Source organism: Herpailurus yagouaroundi, unplaced genomic scaffold (assembly GCF_014898765.1).
Source record: "Herpailurus yagouaroundi ecotype Mexico unplaced genomic scaffold, PumYag 159, whole genome shotgun sequence".
NCBI lineage: Eukaryota > Metazoa > Chordata > Mammalia > Carnivora > Felidae > Herpailurus > Herpailurus yagouaroundi.
In genome coordinates, this window is record NW_024412400.1 from 32,298,161 (window position 1) to 32,325,568 (window position 27,408).

At 38.1% G+C, this 27,408-nt stretch overlaps 1 protein-coding gene across 3 annotated transcripts in view; it reads right to left on the minus strand.

The window, feature by feature from the left end:
• Window positions 1–27,408, minus strand: part of STAG1 (STAG1 cohesin complex component) — a 410,134-nt gene that overhangs the window by 103,646 nt on the left and 279,080 nt on the right. For all 3 annotated transcript variants that reach the window (XM_040480255.1, XM_040480256.1, XM_040480257.1), the window contains 3 exons: window positions 22,587–22,710; window positions 6,563–6,661; window positions 5,967–6,046 (listed from right to left, as the gene is read on the minus strand). In XM_040480255.1, coding sequence (XP_040336189.1) covers window positions 5,967–6,046; window positions 6,563–6,661; window positions 22,587–22,710 — 303 coding nt within the window. The remainder of the gene's footprint in view (window positions 1–5,966; window positions 6,047–6,562; window positions 6,662–22,586; window positions 22,711–27,408) is intronic.

A 27,408-nucleotide genomic window follows, 5' to 3' on the forward strand; every position in this document is an offset into this window, starting at 1 on the left:
TACACCTTGGGATATAGCAGCCCAAATTAGCTAAATTTCTTTAAATGTGCCTAACATTTTTGTTGACAGGCACTAGGAATATATCTGTCCATTTCACGGTTAAATTATTATTATAGTAGGTAACTCTTCTTTCCAGAACTGTCTTTCTTTCTTTTCTTACTTCCTTGCTCCCTCTCTCTTTCTTTTTAAGTAATAAGCTCTACATTCAATATGGGGCCTGAACTAACGAACTCAAGATCAAGAGTTACATGATCCACTGACTGAACCAGCCAGGTGTCCCAGAAAAATGTCCATTTTAAATTATATTTTATCACTATATTTACAATACCACTTTGTCTTCTTTCTATATAAAGTGGATTCAGTAGTCAAAACCATTCCTTCACTTACACAAATTCCTCATCTTTCTATTCATGTATTCTTAAAGTAGGAGCCATTTCAGCAATGTGTTTTTAATTTTTTTTTTCCAAAAAAGGAACATCCATTTCCTGACTATTAACATGTTTAAAAAGGTCTGATACAATTAAAGATGAACAATGAATAAAGTACAGAATTCTCAGGCTGTACAGGTACTTGACAAGATGTAGGGGTATAAGTTCATTCCTCAGAATTCAATCCTAGATATGCCTCAGAAGAGGAAGTTGAAGGAACTGTCAAATAACCAGAAAATCAGAGTAACCTTTGCAGCAAAAGAAGGTAGTTGCATCACAGTATAAGAGGCTGTAGTTCTGAATGAAAAAGGGCTGCATATCAAGGATGGCAAACAGGTTAGAGCATTTTTTTTTTTAAAGTATATTTTTTCCCCCTCTCATCAATGCCTGTTCTAATTCCACTGTGAAGCAAAAACAGTAGCCAAATATAGCATGAGAGGGTTACAATAGGGTTGTGTTGGAACCAAGAGGCACTGAAAAATTAACAGTATGTTTAGGCAGACTGGCTAGCCCATGACCTAAACGTCCCTGTATTTCCCTTTCATACTCTGAGAGGCATGAGATTACCACTGAAGGAGACAGTTTTAACACTGTCAAGGAGAAGTTACAAATTATAACCAGAGGTTTTCTGTCTTGAAGCAGAAATGTTTTGCCCATGTCCAACTCATACTCCTAAATTATGAGGAGAGGTACAAGGCTAAGGCCTAAGTTTTATTCCTTCCCCCAATTATATGATGACATCAGCTAAATTAGCTAATACCTTTACGAGAAAGTTAAACTCACAGGAAACAAAATTTAATGAGATAACTCAGGAACCCAAATTTATAAGTGAAAAGAAAATAATCTATACCCAAAGAAGGAAAATTAACAGATAGAAAAAGAATTTAATGGAGATATAACAGGATTACATGTGACTTTACATGTTATTTTGATAGAGATCCCCAAAGCCAAGAGAAATAAGGCCAGATCATTTCATACAAACGCTGTCAAAGACTAGAAAGCTGGTTTTGTGATCCTCAGCTCATTACTCACAAAAATAATATACAAATAGAAATCAGGGGATTGAGCAATACAATGGATAGAGAGTATTTCTTTCAAGAGAAAATGTCAGAGTATTGTGTAACTCCGAAACCTCCCCCAGAGAAATTAGAGCCAAAGTTTCAGAGAACCACTATAAAAATTTTATAAACATCCCTTACAATTGTGAGGAGGTTTAAGGAAATGGTACCAGGTGTAAAACTTAAAAAAGTGTAAATGTGAAAAGCTGACTGGAGCAACGCATGGAAGTAAATTAAGATGAGAAGGGGTACAAGGGGACCATTCATAAATGGCTGTGTTACCTGTAGGCTGGATACGGAATACTTAAAGGGAGCCAGTCTGAATAGTTTTAAAAGACTTTGCCCAACAAGACTACCTATAGGGCAAGCAACTCCAACAGAGGAAATATGAAAGTCAGGGGCTGAGACTCAAAAGTAAATAGCCAGAGGAGGTACCATCTACTCGGGAAATTGAAGTCACAAATACCTAAAGTGGGGAGAGATCTCTGAGGAATCCCTAAAAGGACCAATGTACCTAATGAATCAGGATATCTGATAGAGCTGGAGGGCCATAACTGTACCTTTTAAAGAAGGTTGTACCCAAATCTCCTCCAATGAAAATGGAGAAAAGAACCTTAAAACTAGACTTTTGAAACCAGCCAAACCATTTTCTGAAGTGTGAAGAAAGTAGGATTTTTTAGCCAACAAGGTCTCAGATGATTTGAAACATTCTTCAAGAAATAAACCAATAGGAGAAATAATCTTGGAGAAGTCTACGAAATAATTACTCTTCCACAGAAACAAAGGATGAAGAAATATCAAAGAGAAGTTTACTCTTGTCTAAATGAGCAAGTATTGAAACTAGATAAAGGACACACAAGGATGGATGGACACACACACACACCCTTAACAATACATATCTTAAACTCCAGATAATTCCAACAAAACAGACAGGTGAATGTCAAGTATTTTTTTATTTGAGGGAAAGATACTGGTAAGTTTGTGAAATTTACAAGGAAACAATAACTAGGGTGTCAAATATTTTAAAATAGACTTGAAAAGGAAAAAAGTTCAAAGATATAGGTAATTTAAATAAATTCAAAGTAATGAATATAAATACATAACTGTACACGCAGTTAGTTGTTTTTAAAACATATTTAGAAAATACAGAAAAATGACCAAACCACTCATATTTAGAAAATACAGAAAAATGACCAAACCACTCAGAACACATTCTCAGATAATACAATAAAATAAAAAAGGACAACTTAAGACAATCTGATTTGGAAGGAACAGAAACCTACCACTGAATAATCCATAATTAAATCAGTAATCATAAAAATAATCAAAATATTTTTCACTAAATGTATATACAAACACTTCATGTCCAATTTTTTTGAAAAGTAGTAAAAGAGTACTAAAAACGTATTTATTACTTTAAGTATAATTATTGGAAAACATGAAACAAATGACTTAAAGAAGCTAGTTCATTAAAAAGAAGGTAAGATAGGGGTGCCTGGGAACTCAGGCAGTTAAGCATCTGACTCTTGATTTTGGCTAAGGTCATGATCCAATGGTCATGATATTGAGCTCTGCGTTAGGCTCTGTACTGAGCATGGAACCTGCTTAAGATTCTCTCTCCTTCTGCCCCTCCCCTGCTCAAGTTCTCTGTCTCTCAAAAACAAAAATAGTAAGACAGACATGACTGATCAACAAAAAGAGGATACAAATAAAATAGATGAAAAAGAGAAATAGCACAGTTTTATAGAGTAATAAAAATATCAACTGTAAAATTTAAAAACTGTGATGAAACTGATATATAAAAAATGTTTCTAAAAGCCAAAATTAGTACAATAAGAAATAAAAGTTAATTTAGACAGATAACCAATGAAGAAGTAAAAATGGGAATCAAAGACTTTTTTTCCTCAAATTCAAAAGTAACATGGCTTTGATAAGAGTATACTCTCAAAATTGCAAGGAAGTATTAATCTGTCACAGAACATTTGTTTCAGAAAGGGAAGGCAAGAAATTACTGAAGATAATTTTACAAAGAGGATAAAACCTAGATTTCAAAATTGGATAAAGGACAAAAAAATTCTGTCAAATTTAGACATAAACACAGATGTGAAAATCCCAAGATATTAAATATGACACTGTATTCAAGCAAAGCACAATAAAACCAAATATATTCTGTTCAAATATGATTTATTCTAGAAATGCCACGGTGATTTACCACCAAATTGTTAATTTCATTCAGTCTCATCAATACATGAAAGGAATCTCCCAGAAAACTTATAATACAAAGGGATTTCTATCATATATCAAAAACCTATCTTAGAAATCACAGCAACAAGAACTTTAGATGCCATCCTAGAACAAGAACAAAAAGATTCACTCTCAGTGGTACATTACAGTGTTCAAAGTCCTGCCTAATGCAATTAGCACGAGAATGAAGCCAAAGTTTTAAGGGGAGGAAATGAGACAAAACTGAAATTGTTTGCAGGTGATATATAATCATCTACATAGTAACTCTAAAGAATCGACAATTCATCAGAATACATGAGAGTTCTAACAGGTTGCACGTATAAGACTAACATAAAAATTAAACATTTCTGTGTCTCAGCAATAATCAGGTAGAAAATATCATTAACACTAAATACTAATCATATAAGAACAAAACCATAAAATATTTCAGAATTGACCTAAGAAATACTTTTATGAAAAAATTAAACCGTATGTAGAATATCTAATGAGATTTGAATAGAGAAATGCATCATTTTAATGCATAAATGACACAAAATTGTAAAAAACTGAATTCTCTCCTAAATCTATCATAAAATTCAATGTGTTACAGCCCTTTTCCTCAACCACAGACCTCAACAGTTAAAACCAAAAACAGACAAGACAGCTTAACTCTCACCAAACATGTTCTAACCAAACCCATTGTGATGATTTCCTATCACAGCTTCTTGAGGCACCACTGCTAAAGGTGTTTTGCAATGACTGGAACATCCTTACTGCCAGACCAGAAAAGCCCTGATAGTAACAGAATGCCTGGGAAGACCACACCCCACACATCCCTTCCCTGTCCATGATGGTGGGCTGAACACATACTGATCCTCGTCCACGATGATGCGCTATTTGCCTGCTCTCTTGTACGTACCCCCCCAGAGCCTCTCCCTATAAAACTCTAGGTGTCCATCTTGCTGATGGAGAAGTCAGTTGGTAAGACCTGAGCTTGCCATGTCCCTCGGCTGCCAGCACCCCGAATAAACTTCTCCCTTCTCTTTTCCAAGCCCTCATCTCTTGAGTACTGGCTTCTCTTACAATGAGTTTCTCTGAGTTCGTTTGGCAACAGTGTTGGCAAATCTAGACAGGAGCTATGCTTTCGATTTGTCCAGTTGCTTCATTATTCCTCGGGAAGAAGTATGGCTGCAGCAGAACACTAAGGTTTACTCATTTGGCTTCCCGAGTTAGCAGTTAGGAATGAAAGATTGTTCGGTAACAAATGCAGTTCTAATATTAAAAAAAAAATTTTTTTAACATTTATTCATTTTTGAGACAGAGTGTGAGTGGGGCAGGGGCAGAGAGAGGGAGACACAAAACCTGAAGCAGGTTCCAGGCTCTGAGCTATCAGCACAGAGCCTAACGTGGGGCTCGAACCCATGAACCACAAGATTGTCATGACCTGAGCCGAAGTCAGATACTTAACCAACCGAGCCACCCAGGCACCCCAAATGCAATTCTAATATTTAAAATGCCGAAGTTTTTGAGGAATTAGACAAATGTACTTAAAAAAATCATACAGAAGAAAAATAATCCACAGGTAGCTAGTGGTTTTAAAAAGAAAGGCAAAGAAAAAGGAATCAACCAAAAAGGGGAGGTCTTGCTTGTAACATATATCATAGAGCTACAATGATAAAGAATATGGTACTAGAGCATAAAGGGGTAAAAAAGATCAAAACAGTAGACATGGTACAGATGGTACATGGTGTATGATAGAAACAATGTAACAAACTGGGAGAAGGATTTGTAATGATTTTGCTAAGATATGCATTCTCTCACATGCATTCTTCCCAGTTTTTAGTCAAAGCTCTATAGATAAAAACTACTGCTATTAAAAAAATCTCTATCATACGAATGACACAATTTAAATGGCTTATTTCCCTTCCCCTACTTCTATACCATTCCAAAGAAGCCTATTTGAAAAACCTATCCCTTTGGATACCTTCTCTTTCTTGCTCTCTTTTTAAAAATAGAAAGGTATTTACTTTGCTGATATTTCCTCTGGACTGCAAAAGAAAACTTTTACATTGAAGAAATAAACAAAGTCAAAATAAAAAACAAAAAGAGAGAAAAACAGAAAACATTTCCTTAAAATGTAAAAGTAGAATCTAATGTGATAACAATACATATTAGGGTTATGTATGTGAAGTACATCAATAAAGCTGGGAAAAAGACATTAAAATATCAAGATTAAATTATTAACAAATATACTTACTGAAGTATCAGAGTAACCAATCGAATAGCTTCCACAGCAACATCATATTCCTTATCAAGTGTCATTGATACAATGCGATCCTGAAAAAAAAGTTAAAAATCAAATGAAACATGAGCAGAAAATAAATTGGGACTGACCCAAGAGAATATCTTTGGGAAGTATATGCAAGATTAATGGTAGATTAAATAGAAAGCTTTACTCTTAAAACCATATTATCATAGTCTTACACATATAAAGGAGGTGGTTAGGATAAATGTTCATAATCTAAAATCTTTCTCATCAACTGGCATTCCCTAACACCGAGACTAGTAACACTTCATGTACAAAATTAATATAATTATAAAAAGTTGTATATAAAGAAAATATTATTTTAAAGCAGGAGAGCCTTCTGCTGAAGGCAATACATAAGAACTCATGTTGGTAATATCTTTTGTAAAGCAGAGATTCATTAATCTATTTAATACAGGCTTATTTAAAAAATATGTAGAAAAGAATATGAGTTAAACACTTGTTATGGTAAGGTTATTTGCTAAACTAGCTAGAACTAGCATGTTAAAAGTAAAAAACAAAATAAGCTAAGCATTTTTGATGCTTACCTTGAATCGGTTAGTGAATAACTCCAACTTGGGGAATAATTCTCTATTGGTATATAGACTTTGTAGAGCTTTCAAACATTTCAGTCTGACTTCTCCTTGCTTCAGAAATACAAATAAAAACACAACAGAAGAAGTCAATTCCACACCACAGAAGTTGAAAAGATTTAAGTCTATGTGAAGACTAAAGTAATTTTCAGCTTAACTATTCAATTTACATAATAATGTAACTCAACATAGGATAGAACTGAACAATTGTATAGTCTGTGTTGCACTTCTATTTAATTAAAAATGCACTGAAAATCCCTTAGTTGCTTGAGAGTAAGCTACACCTTTTTCAAACATTTATCAACTCTGATTCAACATAGAGTATTTCTCCCACAGTACTGTGGCATTTTGGGAAAATGTTTAACCTATGATTTTAATTAGAGCAGGGTATGCTAATTTGCCCTTTATGTAACTATTAAATAATCCCGTAGAAAAAACTAATTTCATATTATAGGGTCATCATTTTTTCATTTAACAAATATTTTCTGGGTGCATTTTACATTCCACAAAGAGGAGTTAGGAAAGAAAACAGGTAAAGAGAAGAATGCTTAAAACAGAAACAAACTGATAAAGTGAAATGTCCTGAGGCTGCTATTTACTAGAGGAGTATCTTCAATAAAGCCATTAACTTGGAATAGAAAATGTTTGTGATCAAAGTATATTGACGATCACTTAGAAACTTAGCCAACTCTCTCAAAGGATTCAAAAAAGAAAGCAATGTGCTATAACAGAAGTCCACATTCTAGAATCAAACAAAACTAGATTTAATTTTGAATTCTATAGCTTATTAGCAACATGAGAGATGGCAAGTATATTAATCACTCTGATCCTCAGTTTTCTCATTTATTAAATGGTGAAACCAACTTCATAAGGTTGTAGCAAGGATTAAATACAGGTGTATGCTGGTCAAAGTTTGAACAACCAGTTCTGGGGGATGGGGCCCTGAACTGTTGCATTTGCAGATTTCTATGATGTAAATACTCCATCTATAGTCAGTTTCAAGCTACCAACAACAGATGCTATGGAACTCGTATTTGCAAGGGGATGTGCATAATGTCTTGTAACCTGATTCAAGTTATCTCTAGCATATCACTGAATGAGATGATGTTTGTTGGTAAAGTCTCGACCACATAGGAGGAACTTGAGACACCTGTAGTAGATGCTGTTGATGCCCCACCCAGATCCCCATATCCTAATATACAAGGCTAATCTTCCTACTTGCTCCTGTGTTGACTGCTAATGGTTCATAGCTGCACCTCTCTCTAGAGAAATGACCATGCTTGAAAGGAATCACCCAGCACAAAGATTCCTGGGAGGTTATGCTCCACAGTGTCCTCCTGTCTAAACCCTTTCCCTCCACCATGATAAGGCCTACAGCCAGTGGGGAATGATACAGGATAAAACAGCCCAATCTCCTTGCTCCAGGGCAGGACGACCTCTAAGATGACCCTTTAATATGAAATTAGTAACTCAATATATGCTACGGAGTGCTATAGGAAGGGGGCAACTTGAACCAGCAAGAACCAGGAGAATATGTCAGTGGTTGCTGAGGGTGTGGGAACAGAAAACAGAATGTGGGAGACTTTTTGGATAAAGGGCAGTCTCCTTTGAAAGAGGATGTAAGGCCCTGTAAGGGCCTTTGGAAATGGCCTAACACATTGCTGGATAGCTCTAGGAAAAAGCAATGGTGAATATTAAATGAAACAGAGATGCCAGAATCACTGTGGCACAATGAGAAAGGAAGAAATTTAAAGACAAAGAAAAGCATGCCGGATAGGATCTATTATATAAGCTCAGAAGACCTACCAGTTGAATATGTTCCTCATAAGGGCCCAGAGAATACTCTGTTTACCAAGGTAATAAGGAAAATACTGAAATACTGATGATGGGTGCACAGACATTACTGAGAAGATCCAGAGTGATAGTGTTCTATAGACTAGGGCTGACAGGAGACACTCAAAATTTAGCTTCTGGTAGCGATGCAGATAAGAGCACAGAATAGCAGAGACAAGGTAGAATTACGTAACCATTAGACGCAAGGGAGGCATAAATATGTTAATGAGCAGCAAAGTCAAAGGGCAGTCCAGAGATTCATGGAGATGGCTCAAAGGAGATGGTCTTCCTGGAGGCAAGATAGGGAAAACCCAAAAAAAGTATTATGTGATATATTTACTCCCAAGAAATCAACAATGGATGAGCCAAAGACTAAGGAGAGCTGTCCCAGCATAAAATCACAACCCCAGATCTAAGATAGCATATAGGTAGTTTCCTCACTTCTTTCCAATTATAGATTTGAAAATAGGCCATCAGGGCGTCTGCGTGGCTCAGCAGGTTAAGCATTTGACTTAGGCTGAGGTCATGATCTTGTGGCTCATGGATTCAAGCCTTGCATCAGGTTCTGTGCTGTCAGCTTGGAGCCTGGAACCTGCTTCAGATTCTATGTCTCCCTCTCTGCCCCATCCCAGCTCGCGCTCTGTCTCTCTCAAAAATAAACATTAAAAAAATAAAAGAAAAAAAAAAGAGAAGAAAGCCATCAAAGATGAAATGACTATCCACATTCCACAGCCAAATATAGGTAGAGCAAAGACACTAACTGAATCATACTTCACTTTATCCAGTCATGCCTCTCAACTGACTGCCTCTCTTCCTAAGTCTTGGTTCTTTACCTATAACATGCCCTGCCCACAATGCAGGAACTTAATTAAATAAGATGGAACCCATGACAGCACTTTAGAAACTATAAAATAACTTAGATGAAAACTCCAGTTGCCTTTTTGGTAATGGATCTATTTTGGGTTTCTACTATACTCTGAAGCTTATTTCTATTATACTATCTAAAAGCATTGTTGTCTTCCATTACACAAAATTCTATTCAAATGTGAATACTGTTTAACACAGTGCCTAATACATAGTTGCTTCTCAATAAATAATTTTGAATGAATAAATATACAAATATATGAAAACAGAAAAGAAACACAGATGAAATGATTTGCTGAATGAAGAGGCTGGGCATATTTGTCAGACGCTCTAACTAATCAACATTTTTGCAAAATTCCTTTTGAAAGAAAATGTTAAGAGCTGTAAAAATTATTGTGTAGCATGATATCATAATGAGTTGTGTTTTTAAGGGACAATAATTCATGCTTCTAGAAGAAATGCTAATTTTTACTAAAATGCATTTGTGTTATATGAATACTCCCAATAGGAATACAGTGAAAGAGTTAAAATGAACCAAATGCAGGTGGCCTGTCAAGAAGAGGATGTGTTTGCAGCAGAAATACAAACAATAATAAGACATTATTATGAGCAGTTATATGCCAATAAAATGGGCAATCTGGAAGGAATGGGTAAATTGCTAGAAACATATACACTACCAAAACTGAAACAGGAAGAAATAGAAAATTTGAACAGACCCATAACCAGTAAAAAAATCAAATAAGTAATAAAAAAATCTTCCAAAAAACAAGAGTCCAGGGCCAGATGGCTTTCCAGGGGAATTCTACCAAACATATAAGGAGGAGTTGACACCTGTTGTCTTGAAACTGTTCCAAAAAAAAGAAATGAAAGGAAAACTTCCAAACTCTATGAAGCCAGCATTACCTTGATCCAAAACCACACAAAGACCCCACTAAAAAGGAGAACTATAGACCAATTTCCCTGATGAACATGGATGCAAAAATCCTCAACAAGATATTAGCCAACTGGATCCAACAATACATTAAAAAAATTATTCACCATCACCAAGTAGGATTTATACCTGGGAAGCAGGGCTGGTTCAATATCCACAAAACAATAAATGTGATTCATCACATCAATAGAAGAAAGGACAAGAGCCACATGATCTTCTCAAAAGATGCAGAGAAAGCATTTGACAAAATACAGCATTCTTTCTTGATAAAAACCCTCAAGAAAGTAGGGATAAAAGGATCATAGCCTGAGATAATAAAGCCATATATGAAAGATCCAACATTAATATCATCCTCAATGGGGAAAAACTGAGAGCTTTCCCCGCTAAGATCAGGAACAAGACAGGGATGTCCACTCTCGCCACTGTTTTTTAACCTAGTATTGGAAGTCTTAGCTTCAGCAATCAGACAACACAAAGAAGTAAAAAGCATCCAAATCAGGCAGGAGGAGTTCAAACTTTCACTCTTCACAGATGACAAGATACTCTACATGGAAAACCCCAAAGATTCCATCAAAAAACTGCTAGAACTGATCAATGAATTCAGCAGTCACAGGATATAAAATCAATGCATAGAAATCAGTTGCATTCCTATACACCAAGAATGAAGCAACAGAAAGAGAAATCAAGGAATTGGTCCCATTTACAATTACACCAAAACCCATAAAATACCTAGGAATAAATCTAACCAAAGAGGTGAAAAATCTATATATACTGAAAACTATAGAAAGCTTATGAAAGAAATTGAAGAAGACACAAAAAACTGGGAAAAGATTCCATGCTCCTAGATAGGAAGAATATTGTTAAAATGTCAATATTACCCAAAGCAATCTACATACTCAATGCAATACCTACCAAATAACACCATCATTCTTCACAGAGCTAGAACAAACAATCCTAAGATTTGTATGGAACCAGAAAAGATCCCAAATAGCCAAAGCAACCTTGAAAAAGAAAACCAAAGCAGGAGGCATCACAATCCCGGACTTCAACCTATATTACAAAGCTGTAATCATCTGGACAGTATGGTACTGGCACAAGAACAGACACTCAGATCAATGGAACGGAATAGAGAACCCAGAAATGGACCCACAAACATATGGTCAACTAATCTTTGACAAAGCAGAAAACAATATCCAATGGAATAAAGACAGTCTCTTCAGCAAATGGTGCTGGGAAAACTGGACAGCGACACGCAGTAGAATGAACCCGGACCACGTTCTTACACCATACACAAAAATAAACTCAAAATGGATGAAAGACCTAAACATAGGACAGGAAGCCATCAAAATCCTCGAGGAGAAAGCAGGCAAAAACTTCTTTGACCTTGGCTGCAGCAACTTCTTACTCAACACGTCTCTGGAGGCAAGGGAAACAAAAGCAAAACAATTGCTGGGACCTCATCAAAATAAAAAGCTTCTGCACAGGGAAGGAAACAATCAGCAAAACTAGAAGGCAACTGGCAGAATAGAAGAAGATATTTGCAAATGACATACCAGATAAAGGGTTGGTATCCAAAATCTATAGAGAACTTATCAAACTCAACAGCCAAAAAACAAATAATCCTGTAAAGAAATGGGCAAACGACAGGAATAGACACTTCTCCAAAGAAGACATCCAGATGGCCAACTGACACATGAAAAAATGCTCAACATCACTCATCATCAGGGAAATACAAATCAAAACCACACTGAGATACTACCACACACTGTCAGAATGGCTAACATTAACAACTCAGGCAACAACAGATGTTGTTGAGGATGTGGAGAAAAAGGATCTCTTTTGGGGGTGCCTGGGTGGCTCAGTCGGTTAAGCAGCCGACTTCGGCTCAGGTCATAATCTCATGGTCCGTGAGTTCGAGCCCCACATCAGGCTCTGTGCTGACAGCTCAGAACCTGGAGCCTGCTTCAGGTTCTGTGTCTACCTCTCTCTCTCTAGCCCTCCCCCCTTTGTGCTCTCTCTTTCAAAAATGAATTAAGTGTTTAAAAAAAAAAGAGGATCTCTTTTGCACTGCTGGTGGGAATCCAAACTGGTGCAGCCACTCTGGAAAACAGTATGGAGATTCCTCAAAAAATTAAAAATAGAACTACCCTACATAACCCAGCTATTGAACTACTAGGTATTCATTCAAGGGATACAGGTACGCTGTTTCTAATGGACACATGCACCCGAATGTTTATAGCAGCACTATCAACAACAGCCAAAGAGTTGAAATGTCCACTGATGGATGAATGAATGGGTCAAAAAGATGTGGTGTATTTATATACAATGGAGTATTATGCGGCAATCAAAAAGAATAAAATCTTGCCATTTGCAACTACGTGGATGGAATAAGAGGGTATTATGCTAAGCAAAATTAGTCAGAGAAAGACAAAAATCATACGACTTCACTCATATGAGGACTGTAAGATACAAAACATGAACAAGGGAAGCAAAAATAATATAAAAACACGAAGGGGGACAAAACATAAGAGACCCTTAAATATAGAGAACAAACAGAGGGTTGCTGGAGGAGTTGTGGAGGGGGATGGGCTAAACGGGAAAGGGGCTTAAGGAATCTACTTATGAAATTGTTCCACCATGTGCTAACTTGGATGTAAATTATAAAAAATACGTAAATTGTATACAAAAAGAAGATGTGTTTGTATGCAGCAAGTGGAAGAGAGTAGAGAGAAGGAAGTCTTTTTTATTTTTAAGAATTTTAGTGAGACATAACAGATACACAAGGAAAAAATTCATGTTTGTTTGATGAATCTGGACATATGTGTACATGCATGATATTACAATCAAGGCAATAACATATCCATCACTTCCAAAAGTTTCCTTGTATGCATTTTTTTCCTTTTTCTTTTTTTTAATTTGGTAAGAAGAGAGGAAGTAATATTGAAAGGGACTTGTTATGTACCCTTGGGTAAGGCAGTCTTATGCATGCCGTCTTTAGACCCTCAACTTGGTAAAGACCCCCAATTTAGCTGCATAAGAATGGGCCTTGGGCCTGGAATACTTCCTTACCAAGAGATCCAGAGCTGCTAATAAAACACCATGAAATGGTGGACACAAAAGGGCTAGCCCCACTGAAAAGACTTGCCAGTTCTGTAGATGGGGTAGTAGTGATGGACTGACTGAACTACTGGTCTCTCCCTCTGGACATATGATGACAAATGGGATGTGGATTATCTAACAACAAGGATGAGCTGGTGCAATGGATGAGGGTGGAAATGTGAGGTGGGTTCTCAAAAGAGTATGGAAACTATATTCTGGCTTTTGACTGCCTTCCTGCTCTCATGCCAACTCCCAACTCACATGGTGTCTTAGGGGTCACAATAGATCTCTGAGAGAAGTAAAGGGGTCCCATGTAGGAAATGTCTCCTGATCCTGGCTTCCTACACACATCAAATCAGATGAGTTTTCACTTAGTGTGAAACCACTGATGGCATTGCTGAAAACAAAACTGTTGAAATGAACTCCTTCTCTGTAAGTGGAGGACAGATGTGGATGGACCCAGGGGAGCCTCATGCACCCTGGCTGGTGCACGTTTGATGATGGGGCATAGTAGACTCAAATGTCTACAGCACAGTTAGGGATGGGGCCAAGGTCTCTGAGTCCCTACCTGAAACTAGAGGCCCTATGCCCCTGTCAGGACAGAATGAAAGGTGGAGGTGGAATTCAGACTTTTATGGGAGCCCTTGGGTACTGGTACTCCAATGGCAATAATTTTAGGTCCTCGTAGGAGTAGCTTTTGGTGGTTGAGGATGGTGTAGTTACCCATGATGGATAAGTCCACGTGTGTTTGTGGATAGGGTCCTCTGGACCATTTTGTGTGCTAATGATTATAGTCCCCACCACTAAGTATATAATTAGGTTATTAACATTCTGACTATGTGTAGTATTGAATGCCATCGCCACCTCAAGGGGTATGCACCACAACAAGGACAGACTCAAGCATAATGGGCCAGGTACATTCCTTGCAAACTACAGAGTTGCCCAAACCACTGCATACTGTTCAACAAAAATACTGAATCCATGATGGGGAAAAGGACACTATTCTGTTAATTCAAGACAAGATAAGCAGAGGAGCTGATAGCCATCCTGCCATAATATAACAGCCCTGTCTGGCTAGTTAGGAAAGCCTCAGAGCATGGAGGTTGATAGATTTTCACAGGTTAAATGGAGAAGTTCCAGCTTTGGCCCCTGATATTGTCATCAGTACACAATGGTGGCAACCCATAGGGAAAACTTGTACACTGTTACTGATCTGGCTAATGACTTTTACTCAGTCTCTTTGCATGAAGAGGATTAGGACCAATTAGCATTCACACAAAACAGCCTGCATACACTTTTACTCTATTTCTTGTAATATGTCATTATTGACTAGGGCTTGATCTTCAATAAGCCCAAGTCCTCATTGACATTTTAGTCATCCAATACATTAATAACATTCTGACAGTAGGGCTAACTGAAAAACATGTGGCTGCAGTGCTATACTTAAGTCACTGATGAAATGATTACTGCCAATGTGACTATAAAACTAGATGAAGTCCAGGGCCTGGCGTATCAGGTGCAATTATTAGGGGGCACTTGGGTGGGAAACTAAAGAAGTATCCCAGAGACAATCAAACAAAAATATAGGCATCGGCAGCACCCATTAATAAAAAGGAATCCCAACAGCAGTGGGCCTCTTTGAGTAATTAAAGAGCATGTGTCCCTCCAGGGTGCTTTCTTGGCTCCTTTAATTGAGATGAACCACAAAGCAGCCAATTTTATTTATTTTGAGAGAAAAACAGCGCGCACGCGCGCGCACACACACACACACACACACACACACACACACACACGAATGGGGGAGGGGCAAAAGGGAGAGGGAGAATCTCAAGCAGGCTCCACCATCCAGTACAGAGTCTGATACAGGGCTCAATGTCTTGACTGTGAGATCATGACCTGACCTGAAATCAAGAGTCAGACGCAACCCACTGAGTCACCCAGGTACCCCTTAAAGCACCAATTTTAAATTTTTTTTTTCAACGTTTTTTATTTATTTTTGGGACAGAGAGAGACAGAGCATGAACGGGGGAGGGGCAGAGAGAGAGGGAGACACAGAATCGGAAACAGGCTCCAGGCTCCGAGCCATCAGCCCAGAGCCTGACGCGGGGCTCGAACTCACGGACCGCGAGATCGTGACCTGGCTGAAGTCGGATGCTTAACCGACTGCGCCACCCAGGCGCCCCGAAAGCACCAATTTTAAATGAAGTCTTTTGCTGCAGCAGGCCTTGGAAGCTATTCAACAAGCCATGGCCCAGACACAGCTTTGGGGACCTTTGAAACTTGCTAGACTGATGGAACTGCAGGTTTCCACACACCCCTAACATACTGATTGGTCTGTGGCAGCAGGAAATTGCCACTGTGGTGCCCTGGCTTCTTGGACTCTGGATCTGCAAAATTCCAGAAGCTACCATCCAATACACCCCTTTTGAATGACATTTCCTTGCTTGCTATTGGGCACTAATAGAGATGGAGCATCTTACATCCAGAGTGCTATACACAAACACTACAACTTGAACTGTCTATTTTCACTTGGGTAATTACAAAGCCTACCAATAAAATTAGAAAGGTTCATACCAAAGTTCAATCATAAAATGGAAATGGTACACCCAATATAAGGCCTGGACAGAATCCCAAGGGACTAGCAGGCTCCATAAGCAAATAGCCAGCTTACCAGAAAGGCACAAAGAACCTATAGGGGATGCTCTGGCCTCTCCTAAGGCTACCTAGGGCACAAGATTTTAAACTGTGCCTGGTGACTGTAAGCCATGGTTTACTGACTGCCCTGTGGAACTTAAAGCAGATAGGGTCTGCTGGGTTGCAGTTGCCACCTGGCCAAGAGATGGCCATCTTTCGACTGAGACAAGATGTGGATGTTCTATCCAATGGGCCAAGCTCTGTGCTTTGGTGACAGCTGTACAGGCCACCCCTACCACCATGCCATGATACATTTTTACCAACTCACAGGCTCTCGTCAATGGTCAGGAGAAGGGCAACTAAAAGACTAGACTGTTAAGGGATGTCCCATATGGGAAAAAGAACCAAGGCAGCAGCTTACTGTCTATAAAGAAAAAAATATGTCACTCATGTGGATAGTCAAGACAAAAGACCTTTTAAAATAAAAGCATAAGTAGCACTCTTATGCCAATCCACCCTGTGCCTTGCAGGCTGCAACAATCTCTCACTGGCTATATCTATGAACTGGACATGGGAGTCCACTGCATATGTGAAAAATGCGGCAAAGCCCAAGGGATAAACCAAGACACCAAGACTAAGGATGCAGTGCAATCTTATGATTCTTCTCAATATACTCAAATCATCTAGAGAGAACTGGGACACATTAACCAAGGACTGGGACCCACCTGGGTCTAGTAGATTGATCACACTGTATCACCAACCCATAGCCATGAGCACAGATGCTGCCTCACTGCCATTAACACCTACTCAGACTATGGTATTCCTATTCCAGTCTGACATTTGGACGCTGACTGAAACTATCATAGCTGTCCTTGAACAAACCTTATGTCATATTTTTGGATGCCCTAAAAGATTTCACTCTGACCAAGGAATATCCTTCATTGCCCAAGCAAGACAACAATGGGTATATATTCTCATGGAATATGAACTTTTTATGCATATTATCACTTTCATGCCAATGGAGCCACTAAATGAATGAATGGGTGACTTATACAGCAACTAAAGAAAGAATACCAAGACAGCCTGCTAATGAATTGGTACCCCCATCTGACTAGGGCTGTATGGCTACTAAACAGTGCACGGCAGTACAAGGGGAAAATGGCACTATGATGCATGCTGGGAAATACTGAGGTTAGATGCGGTGGAGGGCAGGGAGTAGGCAGCCATGTGTTTAGGCTATGCCTGCAAAATACCAATCTCAGTATAGCAGTCATTCTTTTTTCCCCTTGGTGTACTGGTTTGCAGTTCTGGCTGCCACAGCACACCGGACGTGGCCCCCTGACCCTACTCTGGATGTGATGCTTCCATTGGGCACCTCCCTTCTATTGGAAACCATAAGGGTAGGAGACAAAACCAAGAAGTACCACAGTGCTAGTGTCCTTCAGATCAGGTGGGTGATGTTACTGGAATGTCAAGTATGTGCAGCACATGACCTCCCTTTCTGGATTGGCCAATTAAGGCCAAAAAGTATGGATCAAGCAACAATGACACTGGGTGCTCAAAAAGATAGTAGCATCAGGATTGGGGCAGATAGCCTGGGTTGCAACACCTAAGTAATTAGCACCACAAGTAGTAGACCAGAGCATCTTTGGCCTTAGGAGGTTCATGGAGTAGAAGACAGGGAGGAACATTACTCTTTCTTCTCATTCCTACAGAATCCTCTGCTACAGAATGCCTGGTAAAACAACAACTTGATAAAAATCTGTACAGCCACAGTAAGAGAAGGGAAACTTAACCAATGCTGGATTTGTCATTCTGGAATAAAGTCCCTCTTGCCCTGCATTCCCACTATAATGTCCTGACCAATTACAACTATTCAGACCTTCCTTAGTTCTCAATGGGTCAAATCACTGGGTGAGTCCTTCAATACAGTCCAGATGCAAGCATACTCTGGAGTCTCCTGCTTTATTTTTTTTATTTTTGTTTTTAATTTTTTTTAACGTTTATTTATTTTTGAGACAGAGAGAGACAGAGCATGAACGGGGGAGGGGCAGAGAGAGAGGGACACACAGAATTGGAAGCAGGCTCCAGGCTCTGAGCCATCAGTCCAGACGCGGGGCTCGAACTCACGGACCGCAAGATAGTGACCTGGGCTGAAGTCGGACGCTTAACAGACTGAGCCACCCAGGCGCCCCTGGAGTCTCCTGCTTTAATATCATCTATGATGTGACAGAAAAAAGACCCCTGTACTAGAATGGTTATTACTAATCTTTATTGAAATTCTGGATGTGGACACCCAATATGTAACTTTTCTTTCTTGGTAACCACATGGCAAAAGCAGGCTGAGATGAGTCAGCATTTTGAGAACAAATCCCTGGTGGATGTCACCCACACTGTTGTATTACGTATTTCTCTGTGGACTCCAATGGACAACAGAATGTATGCCTCCAAGGAAAAGATTTTATTGCCTCACTGTCCATGTCAGGACCTGCAGAGAGGGCTGGAAAGGACATGCTTTGCTGACACACCACAGAGTGGTGCACAGTTCCCTCCTGGGAAGACAAATTAACCACCGGTTTCATTCAATTATCCAAATTCTAATATTGGGTATAGGTATGTAGCCCTAGAAAAAATGGTATACAACCTGTCCTTAACCATGGCAAAAATAGTTAATGCTACTGTGTAAGCCATTCAAGATCAACAAGACTCAATGAACTCACTAGCCAGTGTGGTGACAGCCCTCGATCATCTGGTGTAGAAAAGTGTGGCATGTGTGTACATATGTCAATAATTCAAGTTAAAAACTGAGCTGGTGAATATCCACATTCAGATGGGATGGTTATTAGCTGTATATTCACAGGCCCTCAGACTTAGTTTTTAACCTCTTTAGTTGGCTTAATCTAGGCACTTGGGGTTTCTAGTTGAGCACCATCCTCCAGGGAAGCCTGATCATTCTCCTGGGTCTGGCTCTCTTAAGCACCCTGGTAAGTGCCATCTCCAAATGACAGGGAAGCTGTATGAGCAATCCACATCCATATAGGTTGTTCAAGGACCCTATCGGACCTAATTCTGTCTTCGGGTTTGGAGCGGGCAATGGTCCTACAGGATATGATTTGCTTTATCTGCCACTTTGATGACCAAGCAGGGGTGAGGTGTGGACTGCTGGGAAAGGTAGTCTTCTGCATGCATTCTTTTGACCCCTACTTGGCTGCATAAGAATGGGCCGTGGGTCTGGAACAATTCCTTATCAAGGGATGAGTCTTTGCAACCTGTGCTGGGATAACTGCCTTTTGTGGAAATATCGTTCCTATTTCAGACTCATTGTAGGTCCCCATGGTCTTCTTAACCATGTGAGTCACAAGGCACCTGGCCAAACTCACTACTAAAACTATCTCTTCAGGGGAGAGGACAGGGTCCTTAGTTTTGTGGCATAAGAGAGGTACATGCAGGGCAACTGCCCCATGCTGATTTGCTGGTTGGAACCTGCTGGCCATGGAGGACCAAGGCCCACTAGTGAAGTCGATATTGTTCTGTCCCCTCTTATGTGAGTAAAACATTGCTCCATCCAGTGCTTGACTGTGTTGTCTTTTCCTTGGCAAACCTGGTTTCAAGATGCAGTGGGCATAAGTGTTTGAACTTCTACCCTGGTGATAGGCGTCAAGTATCATTTTGCTTGACATATAAAGAGCTAAAAAGGCTTTAGATGAACTTAAAGAGGATATGGGATGAGTCAACACAGAGAAGAAGAAATGGGGTGGAACAACAGAAAATAGGTTCCACCCAGGCACTACAGAGATTCTGATATGAGGTATCAAGCATAGGCAAGAAAGAAGAATTTTACAGAGCGCTAAAAGCAAAAACAATAAAGAGCAATACTGACAAACCGTAAAGGAAAGTGAAAGGTAATCTAGTGTCATGAACATAAATGTAAAGAGACTAGGTTATTTAGTCTAGAACACAGAGATTACCACAGCTGAATTTAAATTAGACCTATTTTGTGTCATCATCAATGAAAGAACTAAAAAAACCGAGTAGAGAAATTAGAAATAAGTTTTGGTCAATAGAAAGACGAACTGAATCTCTAATAAATAACTCCTTTAGTTAGAGACTGCTTGTCTTTCTATTGACCAAAACTTATACAACAAAATTTAAATGAACTTGCAATATTAAGAAAAAAGTTTGTCTTATTGAGGAATGTGGACTGATATTCTGAAATCAAGACATAGGAATATCAAATCTTTATGTTGTACACCTTAAACTAATACAATGTTATGTCAATTATATCTCAATAAAACAAAAAATGCAATTTATAATTAAAATGTAATCTTAAAAAAAGACAGGAATTTTATCAGCTCATTTGAAAAGGCACAGGACAGGTTGGAAGGCAGAGGCCACAGCCTATAGAATAAGCACTTTCAAACAGATGATTAAAAGGAGATAAAGAAGGGCGCCTGGGTGACTCAGTTGGCTAAGTGTTGGACTCTTGATTTCGGTTCAGGTCATGATCTTGCAGTTCGTGAGTGACAGCCCTGTGTCAGATTCTGTGCTGACAGTGTGAAGCCTACTTGGGGTTTTCGCTCTCTTCCTCTCTCTCTGCCCCTCCCCTGCTTGTGCACGCGAGCTCTCTCAAAACAAATAAACACATTAAAACAAATTTTTTTAACAAGGAGAGAAAGCAAATGACTACAGTCCTCATATGGAAAAAAGTGCAACATTTCAGTGATATTAGAGTGACAAAAAGGAAAGCTTAGAAGGGATAACTTACTACTGACACTCTTTTCTAAACAAAGTAATTGTAAAAGAGGTTTATAAAAATGTTCTACTGAAAATAGTATTCTCATATCCTTTTATCAACAATGTACAAAACCTCCCTCCCTCTTCCTTTATCTGGACAGAAAACTTCTATAAACATGGTTTTGGGATTTATTTTAAAGTAATGGTGGTTTGTATTTGGTAAGTCCCAACAAATATGTCTTCCCCAGAATTTGCAGCCTTACATAAATTCTGTTAAAACTGGCAATTTTACTGTTACTTAAATTTAGTAGGATACTCTATTAGGGAGATAGGAGGAGGGAGGAAAAGAAGGAAAACTGGTATGGTAGTGGTGAGGAATAAAAATACAAGACTTTAAATTTATTCCTACTAAAAAGTTTGTCTTGTTGGATTTAGCCATGCGTGTATGCTTGTGAGGACACACTGTATAATTCTTTCTCTCAAAATGCATAAAATTTAATTGGATAAACCTGAGATGAGGCTTAGCTGTGAAAGTCCTGAATTCCACACGAGGATTAGAAGAAAGAAAACATAGGATCAAGCTTGGGATTTATTAGTGTAGAGAAAAGGATTCTGAATTGCAGCAAAGATAAATATTCAGGAAAAAATTCACTGTGTACTAACTGGATATTCCTTCAAATAAGGTAGGGGATAAGAACCCCTTATAATCATCAATTAAACATTAGTAATTGTGGGGTTGAACAACCAACGGGTGATGATCTCCCTATACTCTGAACTATTTCTTATAGCAAAAGTGGCCTGTAAAATCCTCTGGGCTGTTTTATTATAATATATGAAATTTTATGGTTTTCAAATTATCTTTGGTAATATTTAGCATGCTTTTATTTTTTTTTAAATTTTTTTTTTCAACGTTTATTTATTTTTGGGACAGAGAGAGACAGAGCATGAATGGGGGAGGGGCAGAGAGAGAGGGAGACACAGAATCGGAAACAGGCTCCAGGCTCCAGGCTCTGAGCCATCAGCCCAGAGCCTGACGCGGGGCTCGAACTCACGGACCGCGAGATCGTGACCTGGCTGAAGTCGGACACTTAACCGACTGCGCCACCCAGGCGCCCCTCATGCTTTTATTTAAAAAGTAAATGCCCTACAGGCTGATAATGGTAATACATAAAAAATAAGTCTTAGAGTATTACCAAAATTGTCTTAAAAGTCTAATAATATAATTGCATTTAAAAATTTAAGATAAATTGTAAGGTTTCTCTATTCGTGAATATCTGGCAATTTAAGTTATAGAATATCAGGTCATTCAATATAAAAATTCCAATAATTTGTCACTCCTCCCCTTGGTTATTTTGAGGATTACTTATTCAGCATTTGATAATGTGGGATTCCTTTCAAAATGAGCGCCTTTTCTAGGAGCACAGAAATAAAAATGGATTTTTAGATCAAATATTCTAAAATCCAACAAATCTACTCAACTCTTACAAAATACTCTACTGTCATATGGCTTTAACAAATTCAAAACAAGAAGGTTTTGTTGTTGTTGTTGTATATTAAGAGAAACAAGGAATCTCTTTTGATTCCAAGCTAGAAAAAGATAATTAGCTTCTTGGGATGGTATATTCTCTTAAAACCTTAGATGTACTAGGTTGTCAACTTGGTTTAAGATGGTATTACAGTAAGTTAAGACAGAATTTCCACACAGGCCAATGTCTCAAGTTTTGTCATGGCCATCAAATGAACAATTTATTTAGGTGTATCATCTTAAATTTTCATATTATTACAACTCTTAAAAACAAAAACTCAACTAATGCCATCATAATTCCTAGCATTCTAGTATTGAGACAAGCATATCTTCTATCAAAGTCTGAAACAGTAACTTACCCTATCATGAAGAGTCCAGCCAACATATTTTAGGTAACTGTCATTTAGGAAGGCATCACTATACATTTTCATCCATACTCCAATTTCTTCAATACAAATGGCTCTAATCTCAGCAATAGCATCACTAGAGAAGAAAACCAGACAAACCTCAGATTAACATCCAAAGCTAGAATGTACTTCATACTCATTTATAGCAAGTAAATATTAACATTTTCCCTAATACTGTATTTATATCTGCACTCTAAAAAATCCTCCAGTTTTAGTATATTCTGTTTTTTAGATGTCTTCTATAAAATAAAAATTACCAGTACCAAACTGAAAAAAAATATGCTTCTGGAAATCATCTAATTTTGATTTTACTTTCATTGGACTAGGAAACCTGGGAGCTTTCTGAAAGCCTCACAACTATTATGGAGTCAAGAAACATGTTAAGTCTGAGGAAACCAGCATACCATCATCTAAACACAGAATAATATGGAACTCAAAAATTGTTTCCCTAAATAATTATGAATCTTTTAAGCTAGCACACATCTACTGAATTAAGAGAAAATAAACATGACCAAAACACAAACTAGTATCTTTAAGGGAAAATGATGGAAGCATATATTATTTGAAAATGTACAACAGTTTAAAAACCAAAACCTTGAAGTAACTGCCCTAATAATTCACAGTCAAAATGGGAACAATCCTGGTGACTACACTGTGAAGTGTACCAAGTCAGGTTTCTGGCACCATGCCCAGATGGCTTTTCATCTCACTTTAAGCATCTAATATAACACTCCTGGGATGATTTTCATACTGTAAGATTTGTGAACCACGAACAAATACAATTTTAATATTTTTACTTTATCTTTTAACAGGTTATTAGTTATAGCTTTAAAAAATCATATTAAAGATCATAAGATAAATCTTAACTTTCTTTTGTAGCTCAATCTTCGAGGTTTCTGATTTACCATATATAGGTAAGTTAAAATTTTAGGTAATTTTAATTCTCCAATTTAAAAAAGACAATCAATCGTCTGTTAATTAATTGCTAATCTGGCAATAATTCAGCTAGAATTTTACTGTTAATTCGGGAGCTTTTCTTAGTTTCTCTTTTATGACAAAAGAGAATTCAGAATACAGAATTCTGGTATTTGATTCTCTGTTTTAATAAATCTCAATTCCTTCTAAGTCCCCTTGTTCAAGAATAAAAATGTGAGAAATTTTCTTTCTTTTTAAAAATTTTTTAATGTTTATTTATTATTGAGAGACAGAGCATGAGCCTGTGAGGGACAGAGAGAGGAGGAGACGCAGAATCTGAAGCAGGCTCCAGGCTCTGAGCTGTTAGCACAGAGCCTGATGCAGGGCTCGAATTCCCAAACTGCAAGATCATGACCTCAGCCAAAGTCGGACACTCAACACCGACTAAGGCACCCAGGAGCCCTGATATTTTCTCTTTCAAAGCCATTCTACTAAATTACAATCTTTAGTTTTCCTACATATTTTTAATGCCTTTTTCTTACAGAAAGATCCTATTGCATAGGCTAATGGTACAGACTCTGGAGCATGACATACTAAGTTCAAATCCTAACTCCACTATTTACTAGCTATGTAGCTTTCGGCAAGTTACTTCCCTCTTAGATTTTCTCAATTGTAAAATAGTTATAATAACTGTACCTAGCTTAGGGCTCAGAGTTACTGTGAGAATGAACACACCTGGAACCTACTAAACCTTCCATAAATGCTCCCTTCTGTATCTTTATGCTTTAAGTTCATATATATAGCTTTACAGATTTTAAAGCTTTACATAAATAGTATCTTGTAGGTATCCTCTCCAAAAATGATGTTCAGTTCTCCTTTCTGCATATAGAGAAATTATTATAAATTATTTATACATTTTCTCATTGGCAGACATTTAGGCTGTTTCCAAGTTTTTGCTTTTATTAACAATGAATGTCATAAACATTCTTGTATATGCCTTCTTGTGCACACATCTGAAAGTTTACGTAGGGTAGTGTTTTCAAACAGTATATGACTACCTATCAGCACATTATGAAATACATTTATTTAGTGAAAAACAAAGGATTTAGGATAGAAAATATGAAAAAGTGTCACATGAGGTAAGCCAAGTGAATATTTTTTTTGAACTATTGTGTATCTGATGTTAGGATATGGTCAACTGAGTCTGTAACACACTTTTTATACCTAGAAGTGAAATTTCTGGAAAAGGAGTAATATACATCTTCTGCATTATTAGATATTAACAATCTTTTCCATAAATTAGCATTTCATATCCTTACCCAACTTGGTATTATTCTACTATTTAATATATATTTCCATCTCTGTGAACTACAATTTCACGTATTTTGTCTTCCACTGGGTTGACCAAATGAAAACAGTAACAGCATAATTAAAACAATCACAAAACACCCAAATCTTATCACTTTACTCTCCCAAAGGTATGTTACACTTATTCTCTACTGTATTACCCTTGTAAAAATCAATCCTAAAAAACAAACAAAAAAAAAAACCAAAAACAAAACAAAACAAAAAACCACCCAAAATCCAGAAAGTTAAAAAACAGGCTAAGTTTTTGTTTGTTTGTTTATTACACAATACTATGAAAGCAGCCTGAAGACAAAATGAATGGGTATAGTACGTTGATGAAAAATTACAAAGACTGTGGGCTCCTGGGTAGCTCAGTTGGTTGAGCATCAGACTTTTGATAGTCCAACTCTTCTTTTTTTCTTAAAATTTTTTTTAACATTTATTCATTTTTGAGAGACAGCGAGCGAGCAAGCAGGCAGAGAGAGGGAAACAGAATCTGAAGCAGGCTCCAGGCTCTGAGCTGTCATCACAGAGCACAATGAAGGGCCCAAACTCATGAACTGGGAGATCGTGACCTGAGCCAAAGTCTGATGTTCAACTGACCAAGCCACCCAGGCGCCCCTTAATAGTCCAACTCTAGATATCAGTCCAGGTCATGGTCTCATTGTCAGTGCTTCACACTCCCTAAGTATGGCTCTGCACAGAGCTATGTGGAGCCTGCCTGGTATTCTCTCTCTCCGGCTCTATGCCCCTCCCTCTCCCTCTCAAAATAAATAAACTAAAAAGAAAAAACAAAACCTACAAAGACTACTAAGTATGGTAACTGCACATATACACAGTTCAAACATTCTTCCATTCATTGCCACTGGTATTACCAATACGAATACCATTACTATTGGTATTAACATCATGAGTGTATTGGTATGAAGATCTAGAAATGACAAAGGCTTATAGCTTTCAGGAGAGAAATCTTGTTCAAAATCTTTTTATAACCATCTTTCTGTCTAAGTCTAATTTCTAATGATTATTAGTCTTACCATTCTCCTAAAAGCTTATGTTCTTGGAAATAGATCCTCTCTGCATGCACTGCCAACATTTTGATACAACTCGTCTTCTTGGAATCCCAATCCTTGTCTATTTCAGATGCCAGTCTGACCCCTCCCCCCTTAACTAAAGAATTTTTAATATCCAGGGCTCCTGGGTGGCTCAGTTGGTTACGCATCTGACTTCGGCTCAGGTCATGATCTCATGGTTTGCGAGTCTGAGCGCGTGTCGGGCTCTGCGCTGATAGCTCAGAGCCAGGAGCCTGCTTCAGATTCCGTGTGCTCTCTCTCTCTGCTCCTACCCTGCTCGTGCGCTGTCTCTGTCTCTCAAAAATGAATAAACATTAAAAAAAATTTTCTTAATATCCTTTCTAGACTTACAATTTGACTATGTGTGGTCAGACAGCACATTCTGCTACTATTAAAAGTCCCGAGGCAATTTGTTTCCTGTTCAGGTTTTGAAATTCCAATCCACTTTGCCTGCTGATACCATCCTGTTAGACTAATCATTCTCTATAGGTAATTATATTATGTAATCACAGATTATACATAAAATTAGAACTCCTTTGTGGTAGTTTTAAAATATGTCCACAAATTCCTTGTTAATTGTTTTTCGTAGAGATACATTCTTATTTTTTTAAACGTGGGTATACTTAGTAATTTGTTTCTAACAAATACAGTGTGGTAGAAATGATGGATTTTGACTCGAGGTTAGGTCATAAAAGAGATCGTGACTTCTGCTTTGTGACTTCACTTTCTTGGATCACTCTCTCTGAGTCATGTCCTGAGGACATTCTAGTTGCCCTACAGAGAACTCCACATGGTGAGTAACTGGGGTCTTTCTGCCACCAGCCACCTAAGTAAGCCATATTAGAATCAACCACATGGAGTGGTTTGTTACATGACAAAATATATCATTACCTTCTACTATTATCGAAGACCCATACCAATAACCAATCTTCTAGTCTGGTCCGTGAGTGAGTTCTTCCTTAGTCCAAATAGCTTAAGTGCATCAGTATCTACATGTCTGTGGTCATCTCTATGCTTACAATGCCTTCATTTTACTCTAAATAACAACACTGATTGTTCTTTCAAGCTCCTGTGATGTTAGTTCTGTCATATCCTCTTATTACCAGATATAGCTTTCTTGCCCTCTATGAACATTTTGAGCAAAGTGTACAATAAAAATGCAGTATGTTTTTGAAATATTCCACTAACACTTGATTTTCATATTAAATTTCTTTTTAACACCTTAATATCTATTTCCAACACCCTGAGTCCATTTGGAAAAGTAATGTTTAGGGGTGCCCAGCTGCCTTAGTTGGTCAGGCATCTGACTTCAGCTCAGGTCATGATTTCATGGCTCATGAGCTCCAGGCCCACACTGGGCTTTGTGCTGACAGCTCAGAGCCTGGAGCCTGCTTCAGATTCTGTGTCTCCCTTTCCCCATTTGTGCTCTGTCTCCCTCT